Source organism: Megalops cyprinoides, chromosome 5 (genome assembly GCF_013368585.1).
Source record: "Megalops cyprinoides isolate fMegCyp1 chromosome 5, fMegCyp1.pri, whole genome shotgun sequence".
Lineage (NCBI taxonomy): Eukaryota > Metazoa > Chordata > Actinopteri > Elopiformes > Megalopidae > Megalops > Megalops cyprinoides.
The window spans coordinates 39,097,042-39,120,934 of NC_050587.1; the positions used below are offsets into that span (position 1 = coordinate 39,097,042).

Sequence of the window (23,893 nt, forward strand, 5' to 3'; positions counted from 1 at the left end):
GTGGTGTCAAATTACCGTAGGACAGGGTGGCATTGTGACATCATCAGGACTGGACAAACAGGTTCTGTGACTGAGCTGGCTAATCGAAGGGGAAAAAGAGGTCAAAAGAGCAGCTTCCACATACCTCTACATGCACACCTCATATACCAAAGACAGTTCTCATTTTTATCTCGTTCAACATTTGCATTTTTTTTTTTTTTTTTGCAAATCACAAATTTGCTAACTTGTGACGTTCTTACCACGTTCATGTGATGCTGTAACAGCTTTGGTGACTACGCCTGTCACACTAATATTCCTGAAAAGATAATTGCAGTGTGAAGTAGCGGTAAGGGCCTTGTCTTGTAACCGTACAGCTGTTGTACCCTTCAGCAAGGCAGTTAATATGAACTTACTTTGCTGAATATCTATCTACTAAAGGGGGGGTCTGCTCTGGGCATGAATAATGCAATACTGTGTTGCTCGGTGCGAGCTGGCAGTATGAATTTCAGCATTGTTTTATTACGCCTCCAAGCACGTGGTCGCGGATAAACAGCGCGTCAGGTGGAGGACCAGAGAGCGCTGAGGCAAAGGCGAGCGGCCCGTCAGCGCAGAACCGCTCCAAAGTCCACTTCGAGTTCATGCACTTCGAGTTCAAGCCCCGACGACTGCGCACTCAAAGGCAGAGAAAGTTCGATTTGAGCGACGTGGGAAAACTCCAACCACATACCCACGCTTGTAGTGCGGTCAATCCGTTCTTAACGTCGAGTTTCTTCGGCGTTTTCCGGTCTCACACAAGTTACTCGAATGCACTGCGTGTACATAACGGTCTACATTTCCTCCAATTATCAGAGTTGACATTCTGATACATACTTCCACTTCTCGGCGGTGAAATTAAAGCCGCAGAAACGGAACCATTTTGCGGTGAGGTGGAAGGATGTGGGACGTTGTGATTGTCGGCGCTGGACTGTCTGGGTTAAGCGCAGCCCAACAGTTGCAGAAGAGAGACGCACAGTTGAAGATTTTAGTTTTGGATGGAAAAGGTGAGATATGCAATTTCCAACGACGGATCACATATCCGGGTTCTACTTTTTACATATCCTTTTAAAATAAAGTAAATTAAAAGAACACAAAGTTATCTATATCTTTGTAGCAGACTTTTGCATACAAATGTACTAACAGTGAGACACGAGACATTCTGTAATACAATGTCGTGAGCAGATTTTTGTGTACTTACTTATTCTTTTATAGTTTTATATTTCGCTTTTTGAGAGCACAAATTATACATTTGAATGGAACCGAGTCCAATTGCAATGCTTTTTTTCTGCACGTTAAACATATCTGTGCTGTTGATACTGCTGCCTCTAAGAAAGAAACAAAAAAAAGTAAAAAAGGGTTAACCGGATATGGATCAGCCCGCTGAACGGGCAAACTGACCGGACTGAAACAGCCGTGCACATCCAGCTGTGCGTATCCTTTCAGATCGCGTGGGCGGTCGGACCCTGACCTCAAAGGTGCCCGCCGCAGGGGGGGAGGACCAATGGGATTTCGGGGGACAATGGGTGGGCAGGTAAGCCGACCAATCAGGTCTCTGTTAGAGGCGGGGTCAAAAGAACCCCTGCACGTAACATGGCTCAGAGAGCGACTTTGTTAAGCATGGATCTACATATAGGCATAGATAACATGTATTAATATGAAATTATGGCATAGGGCAGAGAGGGAGAGAGAAAAAGGGAGAGAATGTATGTATGTGTGTGTCTACATATATGTGTTTGTCAGAGCTTTGTAGCTTGAATGTATTCCTCGTATTGTAAGTCGCTTTGGATAAAAGCGCTTCTCACAAAAATGAAGAGAAAGAACAAACACTCAAACAAAAAAAAAAAAAAACAATAATTATTTTACCAACCAAACAACAAAAAACCATCCTGAGCACAAAGTCAGCTGAGAGGAGAGAGAAGAAAAAAGCCTGTATTTAATATGCCCCTAATTAGGCAGGCGTGGCTCATTAGCCAATGGGCTGGCTCACACAATAACATTACAATGAACAATTAAACAATTAACCTGTTTAATTGCATTTAATGTTTAATGAGCTCAATTGACAAGTTTGGAAATGGAAAGACAACAATCCTTATACATTTACAGATTGACAGAACAGACAGTTTTGTGGGAAAGGTGAAGTCCTCCTTCACACAGACATATCTGTGGCCCTGTTAATACAGATAACAACTGGAAGGGATTGGGAAGGAGGAGGAAGGTGGATATGTGAACCGTGTAGTTGCTATACTTTGATGCCTGTCATTAATTGCTTTGGAAATTTAGTTTAAGATGTGGGCAGAGTGTATTTGCTGTGAGTCACAAGGAGGTTGCATTCAGTTAGTGTGCTGAGTCTCTGAGCAGAGCAGACCATTCAAATACCTTCACAGGAAAGGAGAAAGCATCTAATGGAAACGCAAGAAAAATAAAGCGTCCTCTGAGAGAGAGAGAGACAGAGAGGGAGGCTCACTGTGTGCATGCCATCAAGTGAAAATCGATGCAAATGTTCCTTTATTCCACGATGGGGAGGAAGATAATTAACCAGACTGTTATCGATTCGGAACCCAGACAAAGAGAAAAGCAAACCACGCTCCCGGTATGCCACCAGCCATTCAGGTCCCGGTGGCTTGCGTGTGTCTTTGGGATTGCCGGTGTGTGTCCGTAGGAGTGGGAGTGCGTGTGGCAGTGGTGCTTTGGGGTGTCGCGTTTGTGTTAGCATGTGTGTAAGAGTGGTGTGGGGGGTTGTGTCATCATGGTGGTGGGGGGCCAGCATTTGTGTAGTAGTGGTGTGTGTGTGTGTGTGTGTGTGTGTGTGGGTGGGTGGATGGTGTGGTGCAGTGTGTGTGTGTATGTGTGTTTTGGGGAGTTAGGGGTGGTGTGTGTGGGGAGCTGGTGTGTGTGTCTTTAGGAACAGGTGTTTGTGTGTGTGTGTGTGTGTCAGGAGCGCAGGAGTGGGGTGGGGGCGTGTCTCTGCTCATCCGCCGCGGTTCTGTGACCCTGGGACTCACTCTGATTAGAGACAGATTAAGTGAGAGATAAAAGAGCCATGTCCTGGCTGTCTTGGGGGTGGGGGGTGTTCGATTCGCCCTTTGCCCTGGCATTTCCAGGCAAAGACTCCAATCCATATCGGACCGTGTGCTCGCCCCCGGGCGCGTGTTGGACCGATGGGTTTTTGGAGGGGGAGGGGGGGCGGATCAGAGCTGGGCACAGGCCCAGTCCCGCCCTCACGGCTCTTTAAATGATCTGGCAGCCTATCGACCCACATTCCCACCATGCTAAATCTGTACCCACCCACATGGCCTGGCCTCACAGCTGGCCTGAGACCCAGCCTGGGTGCCCATGCAGTGTGGGTTTTTTCATTGAGCTTCTACTTGTTGTCTTGCCAACATGGACTATTGACAGAAACTCATTACTTGCAATGAACTAATTACTTGCTGTTTACCAATACTATGATGGGAAATCCTTGACACTACAATCTAAATTTAAAAAATATGAGTTTACTACACGTAGTGTAGCCATCACGGAGATACAGTGTCTTCCATCTTTCACTGTATGTTAACAATACTGTTAACTTGCATCACAGAGACCCAAGGCTGTTATGGTGGACTACTGACAGAGCTTACATTTTTACATGTTTTTCATCAACAGCATTATTCCAGGATCTGAACCTACCACCTGCTGGTTGCCAGCTCACTTCTCTAACCATTAATGTTCTGGTTGTCGGTCTGCTCTCGATCGCACAGCACACAGACCCACGTGATGGACCTCATCCGGGAGCTTGGCCTGGAGATTTACCCACAATACACAGCAGGAAAGAAGGTGCAGCACATGGGTGGGCCGGGGGCAAAGGTCCGCACCTACACCACCAGCATCCCATCCTGCTCCCCACTGGTCCTGCTGGATATGACCCTCTTTCTTTGGAAGGCAAGAGAATTTACCCCCTTTACTCCCCAAATCTGGACCTGCTTTACCTGAATCTACCTGCTTTCTGCCTTGTGGTTGAGAGCCAAAGCTATGATGGCTAAGGGCCCATTAAGGAAAATGGACCAGTGTGTATTTACAGCAAAGAGGCCTGTTCAGTGAACTCCTAAGGCATTGCCAGTTGTGTTATGTGACATACACTCCATTTAACGTATCTTACATATTTACATTCCACACAATGTAAGTTGAATGTTACATATTTACATTCCACACAATGTAAGTTGAATGTTACATGTTTACATTCCATACACTGAATGCAATATATTTGCTTGCTGCACAACGGACACTACATATTTGTGCTGCATGTGCTGTATTGTATATTTACATTCCACCACAGTTGTGTAGGAGACGATGTGATCCGTGGAGACCTGCATGGTTTGCATTTTTACCTGTGATACGTTTATACAGCTGGATACTAAATGGAGCAATATCAGGTGAAGCACTTTCCTCCAGGGCACAAGGGCAGTGCTTCGCTTGGGAATCAAACCGGCAAACCCTTGGGGTTCAAACCCAGGTCAACGGCCGTAGCGCTACGCTGCTGGCACTGGCCTCTCCGTCAGCAGTCTCCCCGCCGCAGACTCAGAGCGGACGCTGTCTCTGCTGCCTTTCAGATTGACAGGCTGTGTAAGGCGGTATCGGTGGACGACCCCACCTCCATCCCCGACGCGCGGGAGTACGACGGAATGACCCTGCAGTCCTACATGGAGAGACACATCTGGACCCACGGTCAGGTCATGGTCAGAGAGCTGCACGTGGGATTTAACTGTGCACAGCTGATGCAGCAGCAGCACCTGTAGCTATAGTGACAGTAGGAGCAGTGCTAATGGAAGTCCTGGTAACAGTAGCAATAGCGCTAACGGTTGTAGCAGCAGCCGTAGAGTGATGGTAGTGATGATAGTAGCAGTAGTACAGCGGCGGTAACAGCAGCGATGCAAGCGTTGTGGGTGTAACAGCAGAAGTTTTACTGTAACAGCAGCATTTTTACAGTAAAAATAGTACAGCAGTTGTCACAGCAGTACAGCAGTAGTTTTACAGTAACAGTGGTACAGTACCTGTAACGGCAGTAGTTTTACAGTAACAGTGGTACAGTACCTGTAACGGCAGTAGTTTTACAGTAACAGCGGTACAGTACCTGTAACGGCAGTAGTTTTACTGTGAAAGTGGTACAGTACCTGTAACAGCAGTAGTTCTCTAGTAACTGCAGTAGTTTTACAGTAAGAGTGGTACAGTAGCTGTAACAGCAGTAGTTTTACAGTAACAGTACAGTAAGAGTGAGCCGTGTCTCTCTCCACAGAGCTGAAGCAGCAAATGGGTCTGTGCAGCAGGACGCTGTTCGGCATGGAGCCTTCCCAGCTGTCCTTTCTCTACTTCCTGATGTTTGCTGCAGCCGCCGGGGGTATCCTGCCCCTTCTGGAGGCCACGCCCGGCTCCGCCCAGGAGTTCAAAGTCAAGGTGACCCCACACACCCTCACCCTCAGAGACGGGCGGAGACCGCCGTCAGAGAACATACAAATGTCCCACGGTCTGATTTATGTATTCTTCATTCCTCATAATGCATTTTAAGGAGAGAGAGAGAGAGAGAGAGAGAGAGAGAGAGATAGAGAGAGGGAGAGAGAGGAGGTGGGGAGAGAGGGAGAAGGCGAGAGAAAGAGGAAGGCCAGAGAGCGGGATGAAGGGGGTGGTTAGAAAGAGATGGAGAATCATTTAACTGAAGACCTCAGACAGAGAACCATAAGGGTTAAACACATTAATTCAGTTGTTTTATCATATAGGCCTACTTCTCATGGAAACCAATTATTGCCATTATTTGAAGAGTTCACTGCACCCACACCTTATAATGGAATGCACTGGTTGTATAATCTCCTACTTGTGCTGTACTGATCCCTGGGAGAACACTCTCAATGGGGGAGGAAGTTTCATTTATAGAGCTGCCATTCTCCTGTTTGACCACAGGGGGGCACCCAGCAGCTGTCTGAGAGATTGGCAGAGCAGATTGGGAGAGAGAATATTCTCCTGGGTTCTGCAGTGACAGCTATTGAGCAGGTAAAATACCCAGCAGTGAGAGACAGACAAGGGACTGGGGACAGGGGGCCAGTAACATGTCCCCATCCATCAGCTCTTTTTTACTGTACAGCACAGGGTAAGGGTAGCGTGTGTGTGTGTGTGTGTGAGAGAGAGAGAGAGAGAGAGTGACTGAGTGTGTGTGAGTGTGAGTGTGTGTGACAGAGAGAGAGACTATATGTGAGTGTGTGTCTGTGAATTTGTGTGTGTGTGTGTGCGCCTGTGTGTGTGTGTGTGTGTGTATGTGTGTGTTTGTGTGTGTGCGTGTGATAGAGAGTGTGTGTGCATGTGTGTATTTGTGCGTGTCTGTGAGAGACACAGGGAGAGAGAGTGAATAAGTGAATAAGAATGTGCTTGTGTGTGAAAGGGTGAGCATATGTGTGTGTGAAATGTATGTGTGAGTGTTAGAGATGTCACAGTGAATGCGTGCTTGTGTGTGAGTGAGCATGAGTGAGTGTGTGTGTGTTTGCAGGTGTGTGTGTGACAGTGGGTGTTGTGAGTTTGAATGAGAGATGTCAACTTTGTCCACACATCTGGATAAATTAATGCTCTTGCCTTGGAGAGGTTTTCATTTTAGAAAATTATACACTGTGGTGCAAAGCACATTTATACATGGAGATGAGAAAATCACCCACATTTTTACATCAGCCCTATGTAAGTGTGTATGTGCGCGTGTGTGTGCGTGCGTGTATTAGTCTGATTGAGTGGTGTCAGCTTTATGGTAACCTTTTTGTCCCCAGCTCTGGATAAATTAATATTCTTGGCTAGAAAAGGTTTTCATTATAGAAAATTATACATTGTGCTGCAAAGCATATTTATAGACTGAGATGAAATCACTCACATTTTAACGTCAGATGTGTGTGTGTGTGTGTGTGTGTGTGCGTGTGCGTGTGTGCATGTGTGTGTGTGTGTCTGTGTCTGTGTGTGTCTGTGTGTGCGTGTGTGCGTGTGTGTCTGTGTGTGCGTGTGTGTCTGTGTGTGTCTGTGTGCGTGTGTGTGTGTGTGTGTGTGTGTGTGTGTGTGTGTGTCTGTGTGTGTCTGTGTGTGTGTGTGTGTCTGTGTGTGTGTGTGTGTGTCTGTGTGTGCGTGTGTGTCTGTGTGTGCGTGTATGTCTGTGTGTATGTCTGTGTGTGTCTGTGTGCATGTGCGTGTCTGTGTGCGTCCCTTCACAGGGCGGTGACACAGCGCAGGTGAGGACGGGCTCCAGCACGTACACCTGCAGAGCCGTCATCGTCACCTCCCCTCCACATTTAGCAGGTGAGCGCCTCTGTTCTCCCTGTGGCTTCGGTCACGAAAACAAATGGCACGGGCATTAGCTCAATCGCCGTGGCGATAGGGGCGGAGTTCATCGGTTTGCATGGAGAGAATTGGCTCCTGACCCACCTGGCTGTCCCTCTCGCTGTTTAGAGGGATGTGATGAGCTATTTCCTCCTCTCTGCAGAGACAGGGAGGATCGTGGGCCATACAGCTCTCTCCCGGGGCGGGGGCGGGGGTGTGGGGGGATGGGGGGGGCAAAGTGGAGCCCAGCCAGCTTGCTTAATTACACGAGTCTGGGGACAGAGATGAATAATGTGCCATCGATCGGAGAGGGGTGGGCTCGATCATCTCTCTCTCTCTCCATCAGGAGACCCGGGGGTGACGGTGCAGTCACATGCATGGCCGACCAGTCCATTCATACATGCATGAATAAATAAATGGCACTCAAAACTGTTGACGTGTGAAATATTCCTCTGGAAACTGCAAAGTTAAGATACGCCGGTCCCCAGAGGGAGCTTCCCGACAGAGGGACAGCAGCGATACAAACACAGACAGACACACAACACGCACACACACACACACACACACACGCGTGCACACACGCACACGCGCGCCAGTTGCTCACTTTAATCCACAGAGCCATCCATAATTCATAAAGAGTGGAGTGCATCTTTTTCCCTCCTTTTTTTCCCCCCAATTGAAAAATACATGAGCTGTTTGGCTCTTTCTCAAATTAATTGTTGTGATGGAAACAGCACAGCTCAAATATGAGAGTGTTTTAGCTGCGTGTCGCCTCTCTGGAAATGTTTATATCTCTTACTTTGCATCTGTCACAAATGGTGTCAGAGAGCTCCCACTCATGGCTGCCAAGGACAGCATTCCAGAACACTTACTCACATTTAATCATTTTTAGCAAATGTTTTCATCATGAATAAATAAACCTTCCCGCAGTGTGTTTCAGCCTCAGATGTATGTCCATAAAAAAAGTTAGTTCATGGTGCCCATCTGAGTGCGCACGTCTGTGAGCATGAGCTGACACATATTTGTGTGTCTGGACGTATATGTTTGTGTGTTTGTGTGTATGGATGCGTGTGAGTGTATGCGTGTGTATGTGCATGAATGTAAGAATGCGTGTGCATGTGTGTGGATGTGTGTGTGTGTGTGTGTGTGTGTGTGTGTGTGTGTGTGTGTGTGTGCGTGCGTGCGTGCGTGCGTGCGTGTGCGTGTGCGTGTGCATTCCTTTGTGAGTTGATGGGTGTGTGTCAGTTTGCATATGAGTTAGCATGTGTGAATGTGTGTGTGTGTGTGTGTGTATGTGTTCCTTTGTGAGTTGATGTTGTGCATACATGTCAAGAGAGCAAAGTCTACATCGCCGTCACTTCTTAAGGGACGCTCTCCCTGATTGGCCACGCTCATTGAAGGGTTCTGAGGGACCTCTCCGTGACAGTGACCTGACCTGCCCTGACTGGGAACCACGACTGGGAACCTCAGTGATCCTGGCCGGGGTTTCCAGAGGACAGTGAAAGCGGAGGACAGCACATGAATAAGAGTGTGTCAGATACGGGGGGTGTTCAGAAAGAAAGATGGAGTGCCTGTGGGAGAGCTGGGGGTGGACCCCAGTGTGGCAGGACGGCAGACTCTTAAATGGCCCCATTTTTCTTTCAGGGTGAGATGTAAAGACAAGCACTCTGCCAGATGAGAGAGGACAGCGAGCCTCTGCCTGCGAACAGCGCTCATCTTTTACAGTGATTGATAGCGGCACTCCGGCGTTGCCGGGTTTCGCCGTTTCCTTGCGGTGTGCGCCAGACGAGGCTCTCTGCTCCCATGGCATGGGCGTTTTGCATGGAATAAGTTAGAAATTGGATTTGCCTTTGAACTCTAAATCCACCATCATGTGGAACTTTAATCTCCAAAGTTAGTCGAGTTTTTCTCATGTTAGAACAGGACAGCACTGATGTGGCCTTTTTTTAAATAGATATCTATATCTCCGGTGTAAGAAATGTTGCGCCCGCCTGTCATCTTTTGCCCTTTCCAGGACTGCAAGGTTATCCCAGGCCATCTCATTACCTGTGTCTTCCTGTTTCAGCCAAGATCCTCTACACCCCTGCACTGCCAACAGAGAGAGAGAAGCTCACACAGAGCATGCCTGTGGGTCACATGATGAAGTTTATCATCACCTACCCCACTGTGAGTGACCCCCCCCACACGGGACCCTCTGCGCCAGGGGGGTGGTTGTGGGAAGAGCTGCATGCCCCTGTCTGTGCAATACATACATATCATATGCCATTACATGGCATTACATGACATTACATCACATCACATGCACACATGTCTGTGCACTACTTACTGCTTTGAACATGCATTTTAATATCCATGTACATGACACACATTACTGTTCATGAAATGTCCTTAAATATTAATGCCAAAAAGCACATTAGTGTTCCTGTATTCTGCTCTATAGGCTGCATTTGGGATGTTTCTAGAAAGTGACTTATAGTTGATATTTTATGTATGACAGTAATGTTGTTGTCCATGTATTATATACACATGACATGTGAAATGAAGCCAGTTTTGTCTGTACTGAATAGTGTATGAATCTGTGTCTGCATCTGCATGTATTGTAGAGTGTATGAATCCTCTCCCTCTCCTCCCGGCTGATTTTGGGGTGTCTCTCTCGCCCGCCGGGCATTTCCCCTGTCCGCAGGCATTCTGGCGTGAGAAGGGCTTCTCCGGGGAGATCGTGGCCCAGCCCTCTGAGGAGTGTCCCTTCAGCGTCACCTTCGACGCCACCAGCCCCGCCGGAAACCCAGCGCTGGTGGGGTTCATCGCGGGTGAGCAGGCCTTGGACTGGAGCACCAGAACGGTGAGGGGTCGCGACCCATATGCATAAAAACCACCAACACACCGGGCAGCATCAATGACAGGATGTAGACGGGGGTGGTGGGTTTGGGGACAGCAGAAGGGGTTGTTCCCAGGCATAAAGTAAGGTGGGGGAGGGGGGGGGTCCCAAATCACACCCCCTTTCTGACTGACATGTGAATGCAGACAAACCCATCTGTCATTTCCGATCCTTCAGTCAAGTCAGTGTTTTCCCCACTGGAAGTATTAACAGAGATAAGGAAAGAATTAAGCGCAGCAGGTGTCAGATTACCTGTTGGGATGGGAGCGGTTTTAAAATTCATGAAATAAGAGCAGTTCTTTACACAGTGAGGATTGTGGGGAGATTACTGTGAAGAGTGTCACATTTCTGGAAAACAAATGAACTGCTGATGATGTAAATGGTAAGCAACTGCAAAGCAAAAACAAATTAATGTTTTAATTAATGTTCAGACTTCACAGACTGCCCTGTTTGTGGGGATTAGCTTGCAGTTTGTCCCAAATGCCCATGGAGTCCCATTTAGCTCTATAGCATATGAACCGAGAGAGTTCACCTGACCTGAACAAATACCTTTTTCTGTCATAATTTGTCATAATTATGTCAGGATTAAAGAAAATTACCTTCTGTATTCGTCCTTTAATTCACCCCTGAAAATCCCATTTTTTATTAAACCTTTAAAAAAGGGGAAAGGGAAAAGGGAAAAAAAAACATCCATCTTTGGGGTGAATTCATGCAAGATTTATTGAAAAAGCATTAGTGATTAGTAAAGGAAGGTCATTTCCATCCTGAAGTACATGCCAGCCAGTCTTATCTCAACATATGAATCCTTAATTCGATAGCTGGAAAAATCCATCTTTGAATTATTACAAAGGATGCTAAAAGGTTTCTAAAATATGTCACATATCATTTTATGCAACTTTTGAAATATCTATCGTTCAAGTCGGCCTGGCCACCATCCCATAGAGCTCAGCTGCACTCAGGTCAATCGGCCAGAGGGGGTGGGACATTGCACCATTATGGGAGGAGTGCAGGTGTATCAGTGCTGGTGTCTCTCGCTTTCAGGAGGAGGAGAGGAGGGATGCTGTCATCTCCAGCCTACAGAGATATCTGGGACCCGAAGCCTTCACCTTCATACACTATGCAGAAAAGGTGAGCACTTTAGCGCCCCCAAGGGGCTGGCATGGGGGGGGCGGGGGGGGGGGGGCACCGGATTATCCGGAGTTTAAGAGCTTTGCCCAGAACAAATCACGCCTGCCCTGCTCAGACCATAAATGCCACCGACGGCGTAAATGTCACAGAGCAACGAAATTCCCCGTTCCCTAGCGACACCGGGACTAATCCCGCTCTCGCCAAAGCAAGGAGGAAGCGTCCTGAAAACCCTGAAAAGGTATGGTCGTGCGAGACATCCACAGTGGGTCTATCCCATCCAGAAGACGGTCCGCCAGTCTCCCTGGTAACAACAGGCCTGTCTCCGTGGTAACAATAGATCCCCAGAAAACCACACAGAAACGGCAAATTGCTGTGGCTGCAGATATCCTTGGAGGAATGTAGCCACATCTCAAGCCAAAAGTAAGTTCTGTTTGCCGTGGCAGGTTTACTCTGTCAAGTTTTAAATGGTCAGAGGCCAGTTTAGTAGAGGGAAGATCTATCCATTCCATTCCTTGATTTGGATCTATCAGGCATCTTGCCTTTTTAATCAGACTAATATTTTTTCCTTTTTCAATGGTGGCAAAACTGTGAGAGTGTTCAGTCTCTCTGTTATGCTTTCAACGATAACAGATTCTTGAAGGAGAAAAATCAATCAATTAAAGACAGCCTCCTTTAAGGAAACTGTAACAAAGACTTACTGTCAGGGTCGAAAAAAAGTTTAAAAAAAGAGTTTAAAGCAACTGTGTGACCAACAGAAGTATTTGACTGTGGCCTTGTGTTTGTTTGCTTAAGGTACTGGCAGCGCTCTGACTAAGAGTGCAGTGGCTGACTGAGTAACCGTTTCGGTTCTGGCTGCAGGACTGGGCGAGGGAGGACTTCAGTCAGGGGGGTCCGGTGAACATCATGGCACCAGGGATGTTAACCTACTACCATCGCAGCCTCCGCAGACCCTGTGGAAGGTAAGCTCCCCCTCATTCATTTGTGATTAATCACTTAATTGCTTAATTGATCAGTTGACAGATTGAGTGATTGGGAAATTGATTGCTGTTTTTGCATGAGACATTTCATCCACATCAGCTTGTGATGTTGTCATAGCAAAATACACGTGGTTTATGATACAAGACCAACAAGAACAAGGGCTGCAATGGAAAGATCAGCACATCTTTCATAATACATCAGGTTGAAGACGGTGCTGGGCTGTATGCATACAGCCATAACCATACTCAGAGAGCACCTGGTTCATAAACAGGGATTGTAAAAGCAGAATTATGCTGCATTTCAGCGCAGACAGAGCACCTCACAGTGATCCAGAACCATCCATCAGGCTAACACAGGCGCAGCCCCAATGCCGATCGATGAGCGTAACGCAGCGTAACACAGTGTCATGCAGTGTAATGCAGTGACATTACTGCATTACTCTGGGGGGGATACGGGGAGCTGGGAGTGACGGTGCCGAAATGCAGGGGTTCAGCCCTGAGGTTCTTCCCTGAAAGGGCAGGCCTGCAGCAGCGACACCTCGTTCCCTGTGAGTGTGTGGTGTGCGGTTCAGTCTAACATCATATTCTCAGGGGGCAGACGATCTCCGCCACCCACCCCAGGGTACGGGCAACACAGTCCTTTTGTAATGGCCTGGGAGTAGACTCACACAGCTAAAGAAATGTCAGCCAATAAGGCAATAAGGTAGATAGGGGAGATGGCAGTGTTGAATCCTGATCACTGCCAAGTTACTGCGCCTATGGAATAACACAAAAAATATAGCTGACCTGCACTTGGAGCTCTACAGCGAGAAGTATTGTTGTCAGTGCGATACTCTGCACCTTAGAGACACTTAATTATTAAATCAACCCTGATTATTATTTCACTGTAATGGATCCTGTGTTATTATTATTGTTGTTCAGCTTTGCGCAAGCAAGTAAACTACAGACTGAAGACAGAAGCATATGCAGCAGTGACTCCCACTGGTTATTAAGTAAAAGGTGTCACCTGTATCAGTGACAGGCCAGAGTTAAAAAGTGAATATGCACCTAGCACCTGCACAAACTAATAGCCGATTGCTTTTTTAAAGTAGAATTACCAGCTTTCCTTATCAAGCATGCAGCAATGTCCATTGGAACGCAATTGAGAGACCTTGAAACACTTAGTGTGGAATTTTATATTTTAAAACAAACTGACACCAAAATAAAATTTTAATCAACATGTCAGGACAAAAACAGATGGTTCATAAGAAACAAGAGTTTTGAATATTTTAATGTTTGACAGGCTCCTGAAAATATATTTTAAAAGTGACCCTGCGTCTGCCAGCTGGCATCTTCAAATTCCATTTAATATGACCTCGCACCAGCACAGCGGATAAAAACATGGAAACAGTTTTTGAAGGAATTTTAATGTTCAACATTTATTGAGCTAAGAGAATCTTCAGATAGTCCACACCTAGGCAAACCGGTCCTGTCCGGTACTATAAAAATCCCACCCACCCCTTCCTTTCTGTGCTAGCTGCTTCCTCCATCCCACTCCTCCTCCACCCCACCTCCCCCTTTCTTTCCCATGTTTATGATTTGGGATCAAGAACTTCGGCCCATGGCCAGGTGTGTTCCCTTCATGGGACTCCAAACTAAATTTATGTGCCACTACACCCACATCAGACACAACCTTCATGCCCTGACTATATGGAAATTCATATGTCATTCATTCATCGAAATAATTTTAAGGAAATAAATACGTGCATATGTCAGTAAGGCTTGTATTTAATTCAAAATTGAGGGCCAGTCGGGGTCGCACCCAGGCCTAAAATCTGTGGAAACTGCATTTGGGTAGCAGCAGGGCAGGATAGTGCTGCTTCTCATGTCTGATGTGTTGTCTGATGTCCTGGGAGTCGGTATGCCCAGGGCTTGCTTCTGAGATAATCCCCCTAAATTGGGAGTTTCATAGCCATGACCTACCAGGAGCTTTTTATTGCACCTGCAAAAAACCTCCAGCTAGATGCCGATGTCGAGTGAGTCACGGCGGAATGGCTGTATCTCCAATCGCACGGCGCGCAGCGTGGGGTAACGCGTGAAAAAGACAAAAATAAAGCCTCTGATCTCTCAACCGCGGAACATTAAACCGTGCACCTCTGTGAAAGAGTGCGTGGCGTCATACTTCTGTCTCATTATGTGCAGGGAGCTATTTGTTTAGAACTAATGCCATAACTCCTTTGATGCCGGCTTCTTTATCTGTCACAACATAAGAGCGAAACGTGCACACAGCTACTTCTAACTGCGATGCAGGTCTTAGGAATGCGTGGAGGTAGGAAATCTGTTAAGCTTTTCATGTCTTGAGTCAAGGCAGAGAGAGAGAGAGAGAGAGAGAGAGAGAGAGAGAGAGAGAGAGAGAGAGAGAGAGAGAGAAAGAAAAGGAAAGAAGTAGAGAAAAATACTTTTGCTTGCTGAGTATTTCGTCATACAAACCGGAGACAGCTCCTGATGAAGTACAGTCTCAGTGAGCAGAGCTGGGACTTTAGGGCCAGGGCAGTTAGGGTTGCTATGGGAGGACAAACTATGTGGTCTGTGTGTGGCAGTCGAGGTAGCGGTAGGAAGATGTTTCCTTGCATGCTGTGAAACATGCACAAAAATTAGGATGACATTTATTCAATAATTTGAAAACTGGATCATTGACCCTCCTCCCAGCCTACCTAATGATCTGAATCCTCACTCATCCTACACCTTTTATTATTCATCGCTGGAGTTATTCTCCTCTCTTGAGATGCTTTTGCAGTATAATTTCGGCTATTGTCATTCCAATAAAGACAATAACGGCTGGACGTAATGGGGGGAGAGAGCGAGAGGGAGAGAGAGAGAGAGAGAGAAAGAGAGAGAGAGAGAACGAGAGGGAGAGCGAGAGAGAGCGAGAGAGAGAGAGAGAGAGTGAGAGAGAGAGGGAAAGAGAGAGAGAGAGAGAGCGAGAGAGAGAGGGAAAGAGAGAGAGAGAACGAGAGGGAGAGTGAGAGAGAGAGAGCGAGAGAGAGAGAGAGAGTGAGAGAGAGAGAGGGAAAGAGAGAGAGAGAGAGAGAGAGAGCGAGAGAGAGAGGGAAAGAGAAAGGGAGAGAGAGGGAGACATAACAGGGAGAGGCCACTGAAATGGCAGCTTGGCAAAACTGACTCAAGGGGCTTATGAATAAATAAATTCATCCATACATAATGCATACATTAAAAAAAAAACAGGAATACAGAAATACACACAGATTGCGACAGATGTGAGAAGATGTGCTCCAACATGGTAAAAATGGAGATGTGTGGGGGTTGCATGTTCTTCAGCGGTGAGGACTTCTGTGCCTCCTGTTTTATTAACTTACCTTCTGGAAATAATTTTTACAGCCCCATCGTGATACTATGAGAAGACCACATGCAGATGGAAGGGTTATGCAGAATTCTACAGAGGCCCACTTCACACGTACACAGTTTTATATTAGGGTCACAGTGCTTTCTGTCAGCCTGAACACCTCATGACGTAATTGTTTCACAATGTTTCACAATCGCAACAAAACAACCTATAGCTTCTAATATTAATAGATAATTTTGTTGTCATTCCTGACCGTACAACTCAGATGCATGGCGCTGACGTGGTCACATCGGATGTGGATGTTTGCTCATGCCAGTAGGAAAGCGTTTGCGTGCCGTGGGGTTATTAGTCCTGGTGATGTATACATTTGCATTTTACCCGAGCGTTGCCGCGGTCTGTTAGGGGTGAATGCTCATGTGGGGCTGAAGAAGGGTCATGACATGACCAGAGGGGATGCAAAGCATGCTGGGAGTTGGGGGTGCTTGATTGGAGAGGGATGGCTTATGGGGTGCAGAGAGTGTAGGATGACTGTGAGAGTAGTGGGAGGGCATGACCTGTTTTGGGCATGGTATGACATGGTTTTTTTTTGGGGGGGGGCTGAAGTGAAAGAAAAGGCATGAATGTGTATGGGGGGTGGGGTGTTTAAGAAGTTTTTGATAAGTGGTGCAGGTGACTATTATCATTTTTTGGGGGGTAAGAGAAAGGATAGGGACCCATGTTGCGAGTGGTCATTTTAGCCTCTTTTTTGGGGGTGGGGATTTGCTTTGTATTGGGCTGGTGACTTGTACGAGACCAGCTGGTCATGGGCATTGGCTAATGTGTGGGTGTGGGCGTGCTCCTCAGGATCTACTGGGCCGGCACAGAGACGGCCACCCGCTGGTGTGGCTACATGAGTGGTGCCGTCCAGTCCGGTCAGCGGGCGGCTCTGGAGGTTCTGGCCCGGCTGTCACCCGACTCTCTATCCCAGGAGGAGCTGGACATCACAAGCGCTTCCCGGAACCGGCTCGGTCCATGCAGAACCTGGGTTTCAAAATCCGCGCTCCCCCTACTCCGCATGTGTGTGCTGGTGACCACGGCTACACTGGCAGTCACTTTCCTATTGGCTCATCCCCGTGCATCCCGACATCTGATTGGATGGGGGCTTACATTATTGCAGAGGACTGGCCTGAGGCAATAAACAAGCAAAAAGTCAGCCAATGTCAAATGTAGGTTGGCTGAACCCACTAGCTGTGCATGTAAAATCTTCAAGGTATTAACACATTGTGAAATGTCTTTCCACATCAGTTAGTGAGCTCTTGTTTAGAGAAAATTGTTATTGTGAACTGGGCGGAACGAGATGGGCAAATTACATTACAATGTTCTGCATTGTTTGCGGGGCCGGAAAGGTCAGCGGTTGCACACTGTCACGTCTTCTACCTCGTGATTAAGAGGTTTTTCATACGCGCTCTGCCGTGCTCAAAGCTGCGCAAAGGGCACTGTTGTCTCGGAGAAAAATCTTGTAATTTAATAGGATATGCTGCACAATGCCTGCTTACAACTGAATTCAGAGGCAACCAGTCATTCTCAGGAACAAAAAAATAAACAACAATGCAAATCTAAACTGCCAGGCATAATTGTGCATATCGGTGACCTCCTCCATGGTGGTTTTGATTCGATCCAGTTCCAGTAATATAGATAAGATTCATTGTAATACAGTTCCTGGGTTATCTATGAGGGGTTTTGTCTTTGAGTATCACTTTCCCTTTGCATGCTTTGATTGAATCCAGGGGTAAGTGCTGACACTGTAAGTGGAAGTAACACTCCACACAGTCGCAGCAGACGAAGGAAGCAAGTACATGACAAGCCTCCTCAATCAAAGTGGAACTCGAAAAGAGGAACCAAAGGCCCGACACACCTCTCTGTCCTCCTCTGCACGGACCCCTCTTGATTTACGGGTACCGCCTCTGCAGCCCGACAGGACAAACCAGCTGGCACTCAAAAAAGAGAGTGAGTTTTTGAGTTCAGAGACGCAACCCGGACGCTTCCTATCCATAAGACCTGGTGAACCGGTCCCCCTTTCCCCTCCCACCCACCCAACCTGTGACGCTCATGGCTGAAAGGAAGATGGATGGGGCCTGTCACAGAATGATAAAACATGCCATCCATGCGAGAGTAATATAATCCTGTTCAGCCGATTGAACGACTGATCGAAGGGCTTTTGTCAAAGTCAGGCAGCGTCTTGGCGGCCATTTTGTTTCTCTGAAGATGTGGGCGGTGATGGGGGCTCGGCCAGACTGTCATCCTTTTATCTTATTTGTCTTGATTACGGTTGCATGGCAATGGATCAACCGCCTGTTTTGTCATATCGCTCAAGCAGAGGACGTTAAGCTCGCTGTTTAGCCAAATTTCTGCCTCTGTGTCGATTACCGGCCCTCTTGAGACACTCAGTGAAGCACAAACTCGTGTTAGAAATCAAATGAAGATGATTTTCCATAGATGGCGTCGCCTCCTGTGAAGCGTCTTATAAAAAAGGGATAACCACCTTACAAATATCTAAGTATGGAGAGGCTGGCTGATGCTTCTCACAAAAATGAACAGAAAGAACAAGTATTAAAAAAAAAATATATATATATATATATAAATATATATATATATATATATGTGTGTGTATATGTCCCCTCCTCTCCAACCACAATTAACATGTTCAGATGCACTTGATGTGAGTGAAACAATTATTGACACGGGTGAAAATGAACACACAGCGATCCTCAAACATTTAACAAATCTGCGGTTTTGGGTGGAAAGATGAAGGTTCTGCTTCACACCGAGGCACATGTGATTGGGAAATTACGCAAAACCCTTTCATGGACAAGAAGAAAGGACTGGACCTCTGCAGCTGTTGCAGCCTTCATTAGGGGATGCTCTTTTGCCGTTTTGTTCAGTCAGTAGACATTAAGCTCACATATTCACCCCATTTCTGTCACTGTGTCAGTCAGTAGGTGTCTTGCAGCCCACAGCGTGTGTGAGTGTGCCTTTCTTTGGTCACTTTAGACATGGACAATGGAGAGAAAAACAGACTGAAAATTTCATTTAAGAAAATCTTTTCACTTCTTGTAATATGCAAGATTCGCTCTGAAATACTTTTGCTCGGCTGACCCCTCACAGCAAACCCTTAGTGTCAAAGACAGGCCTATCTATCAGAGACGTGAGGATTCAGAGACGTTGTGAGTATGTAATTATAAAGCCGTGCATCGTGTACCTCCACGCGTGGCGCGGAGCGTGGGTGTTTGACATACCTGCGGAGATCTGATGGCAAATTCATCACATCGCACTGGAAAGAGGCTTAGCTCACGAAAGCCACAGGTATTTTTATCCAGTCCATTTACTCTGGAGACTTGCCTCATTAAGAGCTATTTGAAGTACGATTCTGAGGTAATTGCTTATTAACGCTGATGAGTGCACAGGAGTGTGTAGAGATGTGCAGGAGAAGAGGCTCAAAGCGGGCGTTCTGCATGCATGGTGCATGTCCGTACACCGTTTTTTCTTATTTTTGAGGATTTCAGTGTAGGATTGGACTAATATAGATCATTTCCATGGTGAGCACTCTGCACAGTGTTGGTTAACCTCTTATACAAACAGTTCAAGTTCTTGAGGATCCAATTTCTTTTTAACTCTCATGCATATTCTATGAGTCGGTGCTTTGACTGCACGTCTGAATCCACCACGTTGGAAATCAAATAACTTCACAACACACACACACACACACACACACACACACAAAAGTATTTTTTCAAAGGAGCTGTCCATAATTAATCATTTGCATATTTAGCCAGAGTAAGACAGCCACAGAAAGAGAAAGAGAAAGAAAAAACTTCTTTCTGTTTATTTACGCACACTAACTTGTGGCCGTCCTGAGTGTCCTTAGCGAATGAGGACCTAAATGGCTTTCCTTGTGGGTTTGTCATAATTCTGTTGAATGCTCTGAATGGCAGGTCTGTTTACGCTGCTCAGTACAGTCTGTGCTGATTTACAGAAAATGCATCATTTGTACCTGTGAATGCTGGAGGCATCCAGACAGACATTAAAGCCATGCTGTCAGATGAAAGCATACGTCCCCGCTCAGGAATTGTTTGTTAGAATGCAGTGCAAGCTCCTGCAATGGAGACACTTCAGACAACCTTCACCTGACTTTGCCTCAGAGTTCAGTCAGAGGCCTATACATCCAGCCAGTTGTCATCGCCTTTACAGGTTAGTCTTGCTGTCCGCTATACCGGCAGTCCCAGAATGTGAGGTGGAAGCTATTCACCTGCTTATTTATTATAGGACCTACAAATTGTGTTCCATAAAGTGCCATCATTGAATGCTCTTCCGAGACCTCCAGGAGATTACAGTGCCCGATAGCGGAAGCTTACCTTTCCCTCTGAATGCCGCACTCGCAGTCTTATTTTCTGTTGTGTACAAGCAGCCATCCTCTGCCTGTCTTCCTCACTCTCTAAATTCTCTTCCCCTCGGCCCTCATCTGTCCTCTCCATGGCTCTCTCTGTGTGTCTCTTTCACTCTTTCCTGTTCTCCTGCCACCCTTTCTCTGCTCTCTCCCCTCTTTCTCTCTCTCACATTCTTGCTTCACTCTCCTATTCGGCCATTCTCCCTCTCAGTTCAGCTTCAATTCAGTGCTGCTGTATTTGCAAGACAAACAGAAGCCACGTTGCCAGAGCAGTAACGGACTGTAAAAAATGCAATTACAACAATGCAGAATAAAGGAAAACGTATGTATGCTTTTAAATGCATTATGTTACTGCTTCCAGGTTTCGTGTGCATGAGAATATGTGTATTCAGACAGGTAACTAGTGAATTGATTGACACCCCCCCCCCCCGGCTAGGAAAAGCAGTTGATATAAATGAGTGGGAAACAGTTGGTTGTGAGAAGACAAAGCAAAAATAGAAAAAGACACCTTCGTGTTTTCACTCCTCATTCAAACACTTTTAATGATTTATTTAGCTATTTTATCACTTTTGCCATACTTGTTTATAATGAATTCTATATTTTTTGCCCTCTCTATTCCCGTTTCAGCTACTTCTACTAGTACCCCCCCCCCCCCCCCCCCCCCCAAAAAAAAAACAAAAAAAAAAAAAACATTTTGTTCCACCTGCCATAACCTTGTCAGACAGATAAGCCCCACCCTGTGTGTGCGTTGTCTCTGATGGTGTTCCCTTTTCTCTGTGGACCTGTTTCTGTTCTCACCCTGAGCTGTGGAAATGCACAGACAGTACAATCTGAACATATAAGAGGTATAAAAAATACAAATATTAATATAAATAAATAAAACTAAATATGCATATGCACATCATACATACAATCATACATTCAATCATGCATACATACATACGTACATATACTATACTATCATATAGTTGTGACCAATCAAACAATTACATGTTCCAAAAAAAGTACTTTATTTATGGATGCTGCCAAAGATCCCATGAGAGGAAATGTAATTAAACTATTTAAAAATGCCTAAACTTGGGGGATTTGAGTTTGTCATGCAGCTCCTCAGCAGATATTGGATTGTCTAATGGGTTCTGGCTGTCTCCAGTGCCGGATTCCCAAAGCTTTCAGTTTTTCACAAATTTGATTTTTTTTTTACATGTTTTTGTTCTTCGTTATGGTATTTCTTCATAAAGGTTTTGAAAATATATTTTCTGAATGCTTTCATTTTGGATGGCTAATTCTTCAGTTTTGTTGATTTAATCTGCACCAAGTTTCAGGCATTATTTTGGTTTATAGGCTCTTGACTTTTGTGTTTTGCCTTTACATTTTTACTGTTTGGAGATGTCAGGTGTAAAACAGAATCTCTGTTTTTGTTCAGATAATTGTCTTTGACTTTTTCATAGTGATTTTAATCTTCATCAAACCATTTTTCCTTTGGATTAATCATTTCCAGATGTGTGTTACGTAAAGACTCCTACTCTCAGATATGACTTTGGTCTCTGTTGTTAGCCTGACCTTTTTGTGACCCCTGTGTAAGTCTCTCTGGTTAACAGCATCTGCTAAATGATTAAATGTAAATGTAAATGCAAATACGTTCTCTGTCATTTTGGTTTTGTGGCTAAATTTTTTTGAAAGATTTTGTTTAAATGGTTTATGGTCAAAATTACACCTGCATTTGCGAGTGGATGCCGTGTGTTTCGAAATGTGTGTTTTAACCTAAAAAAAAAAAGCAATTACTGCCAATTCCATCTCGGTATAATTGCATGCTATTTGCAGCCCAGCTGTAGAAGTGATTGAGGTTGCACCTCACACTGAGCTGCATGTGACTACCTTTGCACTGCACAGCGACAGTCCCTCAGCATGGCGGTTTGACTGTGATTTGGCAAAGGGTGTTTGGGGTCACAGAGTGAATGCGTTTATAAAGGAGGGTTCTGAGTCTGCCATGCTGTTACTGAGAGCTGAACGGTATGAATATCTTCCTCAAGGGGACCTCTCTGATGCCAGCATTCTCATACAAACCAAGGCCCCACCAGGGATCCAGCAGTCTTTTGCTATTTTTGTTACCCATTCTGTCATGGTTGCTTCTGAAGGATATTTTATGATATTTTATGTCTGCGGTGTGGAGAAATCTCACTAAATATGAAGTAGTTGCCCTGAGAGCTGTTTAGGTCGGGAAAACCTGTCCTCAATTTCAAATCCCTGCATAGTAATACTTTACCCTGGGCCTGGAAGTGGTAAATCTTTTTTGTGGAAATTTGGTGTGTATGGGTAACTAGGGGAATCAGAGGTTGGAATGTATATGGTGCGCTAGAAAATGGCAGATGGTTTTATGAGGGCCTGCAAGCTCTTCCCTGTGTCATATTATGATGCCCCCAGAGTCCCTGTCACACTGGACAGGACTGTGCTTGGATGGTATAATAATCTCTGCGTAGCCTGAGGGACAGAGAGTGGACATACCTGCATGACACCAACTCTTCTGGGAAATAATGACATCCTTGTTTTCACATCTGCAATGAATTTTGGAATCTGTGCTCTTCAGCCCAAACACCGAAGAAAACAGACCCTGAATATGCCAACAGTTGATTGCAAGTGATCTCATTATCAATGCACAAATATTGCACAGAGTGGTAGGTATGAAGGTATCATGTCTGCAAATAAAACACAAATCAACAGCCATGAACCTTGAAACAACATCTCTTTGGTTGCTTTCGAAGTGCCTGTCATTTTTTTGGAAGATGTTGTGAAGTTTCCATATCTCAGACCTGGTCTGGACTCTCCCGGGCCAGCGTGGTCTGGAAAGGTCACCTTGCTGACCTGTGTGTCTGAACATGTGCGTGTAGTCAGGATGAAACAGAAATGCGCTCAGAATGTCCATGCTGTGTAACAGCGAGCCCGTAAGGGCACCCTGAGACAGAAATAATAAAATTTCAATAGGAATGTTCTCTTGATTAAAGGATAAGGGGGATTTGTTCTGCGGGTAATCGCTTCAGCTGTCAGTGAAAGCCCGGCATATGAACCGCTAATCCAAACCCTTCCTTCCGGAGACAATGTGTTTGACATTAAGAGGTTAGACGTTAAGAGGAACCAGAGGCCAGGGAGGTCTGCCCCTTTATGTTTTTTTTTTCATTTATCCTTTGGCTCTTTAGCCATCAGATGAACGTACAGTTGTGTGGTCTTTCGCTCCGTGTTTGTTCAGTTATTGTAAAGAATGGAACGATCAATAACTGCGAATAGGACTGCCTGTGCCCCAGTACCACTGTGCTTTTGTATTAATCCTGGAATACAGCAACAGCAAGTGAATGGGGATGTAGGCGTGGGGAATGACCAATGTCTATATGTAAGACCCTTCTCTCTTATCCTTTCAGAACCCTGGATTCAATCAGCATTTGAACTAACTTTGACTTTCTACTTTCTTTATGCACAGACACAAATCAACCATCTCAGCCATTGCCATGACGAATAAAAAAACTATTTTTGTTTTTATTTTGATTTGTTTTTATTGAAAGGCAAAGATCTATTTGCCTTTATTCAGGAATGAGGAGTCCTGATTCAGTCCGAGGGGAAGCTCTTTGTTTGTCAGACACCACTATTTCCAAAAACACTATCCGTTTTTTTTTTTTTTTTTTTTTCTGGACAGAGGCTGTTTGAAAATCCTGAGCCTGCCAAATAGAACACAGTTTTTCCTTTTTTTAAAAAGAAACAGCTATTAGCAGTAAATTAAACATGATGTTTGTCTCGGTGCTGTCCTTTCCACAGGGGGGTTAGCTGCGAGG

The 23,893-nt window shown here is 45.7% G+C and overlaps 1 protein-coding gene across 1 annotated transcript; it reads left to right on the forward strand.

Moving 5' to 3' along the window:
• Positions 1 to 758: 758 nt before the first annotated feature.
• Positions 759 to 17,718, forward strand: si:ch211-127i16.2 (probable flavin-containing monoamine oxidase A). The gene is made up of 12 exons (XM_036528195.1): positions 759 to 1,019; positions 1,459 to 1,546; positions 3,753 to 3,933; positions 4,602 to 4,716; positions 5,285 to 5,442; positions 5,944 to 6,033; positions 7,224 to 7,308; positions 9,395 to 9,495; positions 10,013 to 10,171; positions 11,249 to 11,335; positions 12,194 to 12,294; positions 16,496 to 17,718. The coding sequence occupies exons 1-12, from the start codon at positions 914 to 916 to the stop codon at positions 16,827 to 16,829; spliced, it is 1,605 nt and encodes a 534-aa protein (XP_036384088.1). The 5' UTR covers positions 759 to 913; the 3' UTR covers positions 16,830 to 17,718.
• The last annotated feature ends 6,175 nt before the right edge of the window (positions 17,719 to 23,893 follow it).